Source organism: Cyphomyrmex costatus, unplaced genomic scaffold (genome assembly GCF_001594065.2).
Source record: "Cyphomyrmex costatus isolate MS0001 unplaced genomic scaffold, Ccosl1.0 scaffold127, whole genome shotgun sequence".
Classification (NCBI taxonomy): Eukaryota; Metazoa; Arthropoda; class Insecta; order Hymenoptera; family Formicidae; genus Cyphomyrmex; species Cyphomyrmex costatus.
Window position 1 is genome coordinate 80,955 of NW_017275249.1, and position 9,885 is coordinate 90,839.

Below are 9,885 nucleotides of genomic sequence, written 5' to 3' on the forward strand. Positions count from 1 at the left end.
ATCTTACATTGTGTGGTGGAACATTGACATTGATCAAACTTATTTCATATCAATACGAGCATATTCCCCTTTGTATGACTCACGATCATCTTTTATTTTGGTCTCTTCTAGGGAGCAAACAATAGTTTGAAAATGGGGTTGAGACGACGACGTAACAAACTGAGCGGGACATCCACGAGGCAATCAGCTTAGATCCCGTGAAAGAGAAAATGACGACTGCCATGGCCCGGTTGCCCTGCAAACAATCGTCGTCGCCCTCGCAGCAGACGAGAGTGAACAATTTCGGAAGCAGCCGGAACCCATACTGGGATATGCAGCAGATCAGGCATCCCGCACCGTCGTACGTTAGAAATCATCATCGACATACCGACTATACAGGTGAGAGCTCGTGAGAACGCATTGCGAAACGTATTACGAATCGCATCGCGAATCGCATCACGAATCGATGCGTCAAGGCGCCCTATTGACGCGTGCATTCACTTGAAGAAAAAGAAGGAAAAAGAAAGAATTTTCCACACGCGTTTTTTGAATCGCTTGAAGATTCGCCAGATGTAAAACAAATTTCCATCATGTGCCGGTACGTTCCATACCAGCGAATTGACCAGCAAAAGCGAGATACTGTCGGTTTTGAGTCACACTGTGCGGCTACGTGCGAATTGACTCGAGGTCGAATTTTATTCGGTAAAAAGAATCCATTGCCTCTAGTTCTGTTCTAGTTTTAACATTTTATTTCTTCGACGTCAAACGACACGCTTTTCTAAATATACCGCGAGTTGCGAGTTATACAGTTGTGTAGTTACGTCCCGATGAGAAATTATCCGTTCCATTTTCCGCCTTTACGACAATTCGGATTATCTTCGTCATTAACGTCCCATTGTGCGCGATCGTGTCACGTCCGATTAAGGACGAACGCCGATAGTCCGATAGCCTCGTTTCGACAATTTATGGCGAGCGCAATGCCGCGATTCGATCCAACAAATTTAATGTTGCGATAACACGTCGCCAATACACTCCGCGATAGTGGCTTGTGATTCTCTCAAGGATCGACATAAATTTGCTCTAATCGCGACGAATTCTTTTTAACACGTAAAGATATGTCTAATGGATATTAGCCGAAGTTTCACGTCTATAGAAATATTTACGAAGAGGAGTCTATTAAAAAGAAAAAGAAGTATAATTAAAATTACGTTATTTTTCCTGCCTAAATCATATTAAATATAAATTTACACAGAAAGAATGGTTTTGCTAAAAGATCTAAAAAAATTTAAATAGATACAGATCTGAAAATAAATTTTGTTGGACCATCAAAATAATTATATAGAAATAAAGCTTAAGTTGATGGTTAGAATATAACAATTTTTTTGTAACATTGCTTATCGTGCTTGAATTTTCTATAGATATAAATATTTTGATGATTCAATAAAATTGTTTTCAGACCTGTTATACAGTTAAATCTTTAGATAATGATTTTCGCATGAAGAAAGGACTAATTTGTTATATTATATAATTATAGACAAGTTATAATTATAAGCAATTATGTTATATAGATAAACTTATAAATTCAATGAAATTTAAATTAATTCCTAATCAATTTCAATTTTATTCACGGAAAGAACGATTTTGTTAAGTATATAAAACTTAGCTGGATGCAGATCTGAAACAACTTTGTTGGACCATTAAAATAATTACATGGAAATTTCAAGCAAGTGTCATTAATGTTGCAAAAAATTTTAACATTCTAGCAATTTGAACGTCTTACATTTATTTTGATGGTCCAAACCATTCATTTTCAGATCTGTATCTAATTAAATTTTTAGATGCTTTAGCAAAAGCTTTTTCGGTGTTGAATTTTAATAAAGAAATGGTGTAAAACAGAACGAACATGAAACGATAGAAAGTCCCATTGGTTTTTACATATTCTCCTCGACGATTTCGCCATATGTTGCGATACAATATATGGCCTTGACGTTGCCTCTGTCATACTAACTTTTTTTTTTTATCACCGGTATGTGTCCCAGCCATTATCGCGGTCGGTGGCTGCCTCTCCGGAGAGAAACGCTGGGTTTTATCTGGCTGGCGTTCTTTGAGGACATGTGCGTGTCGGACGATGTTGGGCACATGTCGTCAATCAGCGGCGATGCGAAAACAGAAGGAGAACGCACAGACGCTGCCGTTCGTCGACGATTGCTCGTCCGTCGTTGTTAGTCACTTGCCCTCAGCAGTCTCGGCGCATAACTGAAGACATTACTTGCTCGAGTCAGATATTCGTCGCGCGCGATGACGCGATCGTCGTCGATGATGCCATATAGAAATGAACGTGTCGCCAAACAAATCGGTCTCGGACGATATGGAAAGAATGTCAGCCGATGGCGAGAAACGATTGATAACGAGAAAAACACGGTGTGTCATTGATTAAGTTGACATAAACTGGCTGTAACGCTAAGCCTCTCTGTTCGGGATGTTCCTCTTCCTACATATCGGGGATATCCGGCTTGTAAATCTACGCGCGGAACGAGATTATCGCCAAATTGCCAATTAGTATAAGTAAGATTATATATACAAAAGCCGCTCTAATTGGCAGCGGACTCTATTTTGTATGCAGCAGCCATTCGTACGTTCCGCATTAGCATTTCATCACGTTTCTTAATAAACGCCGCACGCGCGCAAATTGAATATTAAATAGCCTCGCTCGTAATTATTCGAAACAATGAAATACTTTGATAGCATCGGCTTATTTGGATTTTTGTGCGAGCGTTCCGGAAGTCTCACGCATAGTCTCTTTATACATATATCTAATAAATGAAAACATCAACGCTGTCATCCAATCATTTAAATGTTCTTGTTATCTTCTGTTTTTATTAAATCACCCAAAAATCACTATCGTCCAAAATGAATCATTATAATCATTTTTTTCTAAGCTGAAATTTATAAAATAAACATTCTATTTATATGTATTTTCGTTATCTGAAAATAATTTTTTCTATTAAAAACTTCTATTTATTTATTAGATAGTAATCCGGTCTAAAGTTTGTCATTTTTAAGCGTAAAATTTTAAAATAAGTGTGAAACTGAAAAGCGATATGACTTTTCGAAGAAACAACAATTACTTTTCGCACTCAAAGAATACGTTTCTATTTTCTTTTGCGATTTTAAAAATTTTATCTATTTTTCTTACAATGTTCTAAATGTGTTTATTCTCTTGTTTTAGATAATAATAATGTTTAAACTTTTATTTTATTTGATCATTGAATATCTTTATTTTATTATATAATAATAAAATACATTATTTATTTCACTTAATAAAACTACACCAGAGACGTATTTGTATTCCATCGTTTAAGTCCTTGTTCTTTTCTTATTGTAAATCTTGAAACCATGCTATGAAAAGAATTTATTATATATTAAATTGTTTAAAGATAGACCACAGGAAAAATAAGAGTAAATGTTTTTTTTTGCTTAAATAATCTTAATTACTCTAAAAATGTGTTAAAAAATATTTTAATTACTATTTTAATGTCTGAAAAGTTACTTTTTGCGTCAAGAAGTAGTCATTATTCCATTTTTTTCGATCCGACTTGATAGCAGCGCTGAAATATGTATAAAAATTCGAATGATAATGAGTTTGGAAGCGATGGAGATTTCCATAAAATACTTAAATATCTACTCGTTAATAAAAGAAAATAAGCTTCGCGAATAAAAGCCGAGGTAAAACGCACACGTGTCTGTATAAAATGCGACTCTTCCGGGACATTCGATCAGCCTAACATAAATACTAGAGATCAAAGGACCAAAGTCGGGAATTAATATTTTAAAGAGGAGCCGGCTTTCATAAATTTAGCGGCTGTACGTGAGAACACACTGTTGTACGTGGTTCAGTCAGGTATCTGGCCCGAAAACGGTGTTTCCTTCCAGAAAGAGGATTATTTACACCGGTGGTCTCTCATTGTCCTTTTTCTTTACGCCACGTGCGTGTCACAGGGAAGCGGAAGAGCGCCGTAGAACTACTACAGGAAACGAAAGCCTTCTACGTAAAGAGCGAGACCGTGCTAGATCGGAAACAGGAGCTGAAGAACAGCGGACACTTGCAGGTTTCGCAGCTGAGCGCACCTGGCGCACCGCCTCCGAGATTGCTGCGAAAATGTACAGGCAACTCATGCCCCATGCAGCCGACGTCGCCGTCGCAATTGCAACCAACTCCCATGACGCCGCCCTGCTGCTGGGCCTCGTGTCACGAACAAGACAGACGTAAGTCGCTGGAGTGATCTTCCCTTAGAGAAATCTAATATTGGCCAATTTATTACTGAAAGACACTAATTAATTATTTATTTGAAATACTAAAAAGAAAAACACTAAACAACAGTGCATTTAGTACTTCAAATAAATAATTTCCACAGCACACTTTATCCGAGAGATGTCTTGAATTCTGAAAATGTAAAAACTGAATGTTTTGAAGACGTTCCTTTTGGTAGCTGTGTTGTATGGATTCATTACTGTCTTTTAGTATTAACGATTATATCGTATTAGACTGACGAGAATAAATCTATTAAGAGAAATACTCGTAAACCTATTTTCGGTTAAAGCGGATTTTAGTGCTTATAAATATTTCAAAGTGAATGTATATACATACCCAATTCTGTATTTTTAGTATTAAATTGTCCAGTAATAGATCTCTGTAAAGGTCTCGAGCTTAAAATGACGTGAGAGTGATCCTAACATGTTCCGAGATAATCCGATGAACAAAACTGCGAAATTTATTCCGTTTTAGAAAAACTTTTGAATTTTTGGAGTCGTTTTTACAAAAAAAAAGTTTCTAATGTTTTATCTTTTAAATGTTTTTTTGATGCATTTTTATTAATTATAAATTATATTTTATTAATTACTTACTTTTGCAGTAAGAATCTATTTTTGTTACTATTTTGCAGTAGATGGGATTCTGAGTCCTCAACAAACACTGCCACCCGCGCTGCCACCGAAGAGTCCACGTTTGGTTCCGGTTCCCCAAAGACGGACAATTTCGGGACCCCCGAGCGGTACCGGGGGCGAGTTGCAAACAAAGCTGCGTCGACTACTGAACACCGACAGCAAGGAGAATATGTTCTTTCCCGACAGCCCGCCGCAGAGCACGGCGCAGAGCAACGGAGTGCCAACACGAGAAGAGAAATTCCGATACTCGCCTGGAAGTCTCTCGCCCGGTTGTCGGGACGACGATCGTATTCTGGTGAGAAGGAAATCGCGACATATCGATCTTGGCCTCGTGCTATAATGCCGCCACTCATCTTCCGCATAGTCGTGCACTATTTTAAGCTCTGCGATATATCCCAGCGTTCGCACACACATACACTTTTTTGTCAAGGGAATTTATATACACGTTTATCAATGAACACTGCGTTGGTTGTATCGTTACACGTTGCTTTATTTGTTTCGCAGCATTGCGCGCCGCAAGATGTTCGCTTCAAGTTCGGTAGAAGCAACTCGCACTCGCACACTTCCGGTAGATCCGGTCGGAAGTCAAACAGCTCGCCGTCGGTGGAAAACACGATATGCCACAAGTCGCTGCCGGATTTACACACGAGTACGCGTCGTCGAGCATCGCTCTCACCGCGCGCATCTACGAAATTATCCGCGAAGCCGTCTGCTCATCATCAGGCTACGAACACAAGCAATTGCCCGGACTATGAAACTAGTTCAGATTATTCGGACCATAGTTTTAAACGGGACGCTGTTTGTTATCGCAGGTAAGTCAGTTCTACTTGAATCAGTGATTTTTTTTGTATCATATAATAACGATACAAATTACCGAGAGAAAATCTAAATATTATTATTAAATAATACAAATTGCCACAATAATTGCATCCAACAGTTTTACTAGCTGATTTTAAGTGAAGTGGATGATCAATTATTTGCATTTTTAATCCATCTTTTAGTTCCCGCCATATCAGGCGGTCTTTGGGATCTGGTGGTGGCGATGCGAGCAGCGTGTTATCCTCGGGCGGACGAACACAGAAGTCATCAGGTTCCAGCAAGTTGAGCCACGGGGCGACAGCCAGAGACTCCGGCGGCTCCTCTGGACACTGTACTCATCGCAGCGAGCCAGCGCCCAGGATACAGGTATAAACAGTTTGATGAGATATATATATATATATTCCAAGCGCAAGACTATGATATTGATCTTAATCATCGTCGATTTCTCGCAGGATTGTTGGACTCATATACGAAGAGATAGCGGTGCGTCCACACAACATTCTACCGAGAAAGATCGATCTAGAAAAGGCAGCTATATTGGTGGAACACCGCCATCGGTTGTGAGACACTACAGCCCGGAGTCTGAAAGTAGCAATAGTCAAACAGATTACAGCCCAACTTGTAATTCAAGGTATTTAAACGCCTTTTGTTTTCAATTACTTGAGATGTTTATAGAGAAGATTTAGAATGTCTATCGTTTATCCGAAGAAAATTAACAGCAACGTTTGTTACAATATGATTATGACTTTAGGTTCTCCGATGGTTGGAAGGAAGGTCGCGGTCGACCGATCCTACGATCTAAATCAGACATTAGCGATCGATATTGGCGCCAGGATAATGGCCGTTCCAGCAAAGTATCCTCTCGCCCGCCGCGATCGATGACTCAACTTGAGAATTTCTTCGACCGTTTAGGACTGGACTCGGATAACTATCAGCGTATAACGGAACCCGACTCCAAGACGTCGTCGCCCGTATTCTTCGACAGTGTTAGCTCTGTGGACTCGGCGTTGGGCCTCTACTCCTGGGTCGGCACTAATCAGACGAATCAGGGTAGCCAGTGGCAAAATAACTGCAGTATTGGCATGGGTAACGACGAGTGTAACCAAAGGGTAAACGATCCGCCGAGTATCGTCGAGCGAAACGCACGTATTATCAAATGGCTTTGCCAATGCCGCAAAGTGCAGTTAGGATACAGTTAAACAACGAGTTTCTCAGCGTGAATAAATTCTTTCATTTCTAATGACAGTACATTTATATCAACGATGATGGTAATGTTTGCCATTCCGTAAATGATTCACTCTCTACCGCTCATTAATTTCAATACACCACCCAAATTATCGATTACTTTTGGAAAGTAATGAAGGAAAGAAGCTAGTTTGTGATAAATGTAGATTTATTTGAAAAATAAATCTATGTTGTTTTCGGTACATCTTTTGAGGGTATGTTGCCATCAAGAGAAACCTTTTTCAGGTAAACAATTTTATTCAATCTATGTTCTGCATTTCTTAAAGAGACTATAGCAGATTATTCTTTCTTAGGAGCCATTTATGAAACACTTTACAAGTTTTAACAGTATCGCACAATATAAGACGAACAACAACACCGGAGTTCTTTACGTGTTAACGAATCTGTTTTCAAAACAGCATTAAGGACGTATCCGATATTACTACAAGCGCATTACGCGTGTATTTTGTTTATTTCCATGATCAGACACTATATGGTTATTAGGTATGTTTCCTCGAAAACTACAATTATCAAGGATTTTTATATAAATAGTGTATAATACGATGCATGCGAGTGCAGAAAGTGTTTATAACAGCAGGGGGATTCATTTCTATGCAAAAGTACGCATATCACGTCTACCCTCTACAGAAATATTAACGAATTTAGAAGTGTATTGAAATTAATGAGTGGTAGTGTATATCAGATACTCCGCAGTAATTTCAAATTTATGTTTCTTGTAAATGTGGAATTGATTGTCGCCTTTCTTCTTCCTTTTTACAACTTGCGTAATATTTAATCGTTTAAGAGTTTTTATTAATACTGTATTAGCTGTTTGTATAAGCGTATAATTAAAAAAATATCCTTTTAATTTATTATGATAATAATAGATAAATATGTGCCATTTCATAACCACTTGTTACGGTTCTATACGGTGTGCCTTTCATTATCATTACATATTCAGGGTAAAGAAAAATCTTTAAGAACGTCTTTACGTGATATTGCGTTAATTTGTATATTAAAATTTATATAGACAATTTTGATGTTTAATATTTTAAGGGCACACATATTAAAATTTGCTTATACTTAATATTATTCTTGGATAAATTTGTTATTATATATTTTAATATCATTAATTTTGTAATAAGTCTACGATATGTTGCGCGAATTTCTCCTATTTCTATTTAGCAAAGCAATATTAGACTATTACAAGATATTAGCAGTCATGCATAAGGGAGACGTGGAATTTATTACAATTTTGATGTAAAGTTGTATAAATTTAGCGATGCGTGTTCCTTATTTTCAATTATTTTGAGAATGATCAGTTGATTTGTAGAGAGAAAGTACTCAGACGAAAGATATTTACCTCGACTTTATGAAAACTTATAGATCTAATTTCATAAAAAGAACGATTTAAAAAATGTTGCCTTTACTCTTGTTGGTTTCTAAAAACCACGTACATTTAAAGTGAAATAAGCGTTCAATTGATGTTAATATTCGATGAAATTTAGAAAGGTGATCGATGAGTTACAAATAGCTTGGTGTTAAACGATAGGCGAAAATATGATTCCAATTTTGTAGTCTAGTAGGAATATTGGTGTGATTTACATTAAAATATATTGTATAAAGTGAAAACGCTCATTTATCATCATTCTATTTTAATAATAATCTACAAAGGTTTACACTAGCTTCATCATATTAGCTCATCAATTTTTGTTTTAACATCATATACAACGTAATCATACAACGTAAATCATATAAAACAAATATAATAAACATATATTTTCTAAATTTATTTGAATCTGATCTGATGATACATATTTACAAAGACTGCGTGAACTCTATAAATGATATTAGCTTAATACATGGATCTTATCGCACCATAAATTTTCATTACTTCGCAATTATAGCTGATTTATTATCGTACTTACAAGGAAATATGTAATGCAGAAACTTGGATGTATTAATAATACAGAATATAATTAATTCAGTAATTTATTAATATTAATCAATATTTCATATTTTGTATTTCAAGAATCATATTTTACGTGATGAATTAGTTATACAGGGCAATTGTACTTATACTATATTTCTTGGAGTTCTATCTAATCTAATTCTTAAATTGTATAATCTAATTTTCAATATTTTTATAGTTGATGTGTAATTACAATTTACAATCAATATATTACAATACACACATTTCGTAAAGTACAAAAACATAAAATATAAAATATTATTAATATATAGAATCGATTATAAATAACTCTTCGTTTTGTCAAGTATCGTATAACAATCTTTATTTTCTGAATAGATTGTAGCTTCAAATGATGTATACTTCTACTCTCTCATTACTAATATACATAAGGGAGAAAGCAAGGCAAAGTAATTATTCAAGTAGTACATTTGCATGTATGCTATTGGATATGAAAGACTGAATGGAAAAAAGTTGCAATCAGAACATCATTTGATCCTGATAACTTCATAAAACGAAGAATCATATATTTTACGACTAAAAAGATTCTGCATTATCTATTTCTTATTTTTTCATGAAAAAATCACTTCTATTTTTACTGTGTGATAACAAATATGATCTTCATTCGCATAAATCACGTAGAATTTAATTACTGGCTTTTTTCTTCGGCTATTTAGTTCTACCTACTCTATGGCAATCAAATGGTAGTATAAGAAACTTTGGATGTTCACGACACTTATGTGATTCATATATTCTTGTAACACGCGATTTTTGTGTAATACAAAATACACAGTTATTCTCAAACTTCTCTAATTTCAGATGGTATAGATGTTTTAAATGTATATTCAACAGTTTTACGTAACTGATAAATATGATACAACATTTAAAAGTAGAGAGAGAGAGAGAGAGAGAGAGAGAGAGGGAGAGAGAGAGGGAGAGAGGGGGAGGGG

General features: G+C 36.1%; 1 protein-coding gene across 1 annotated transcript; it reads left to right on the forward strand.

Annotated features, from left to right (window-relative positions):
* Window positions 1-209: 209 nt before the first annotated feature.
* On the forward strand, window positions 210-6,984 carry LOC108782457 (uncharacterized). The gene is made up of 7 exons (XM_018550738.1): window positions 210-378; window positions 3,979-4,245; window positions 4,923-5,254; window positions 5,428-5,735; window positions 5,925-6,108; window positions 6,195-6,373; window positions 6,494-6,984. Exons 1-7 carry the CDS (start codon window positions 210-212, stop codon window positions 6,939-6,941), a joined length of 1,887 nt encoding a protein of 628 aa, XP_018406240.1. The 3' UTR covers window positions 6,942-6,984.
* The last annotated feature ends 2,901 nt before the right edge of the window (window positions 6,985-9,885 follow it).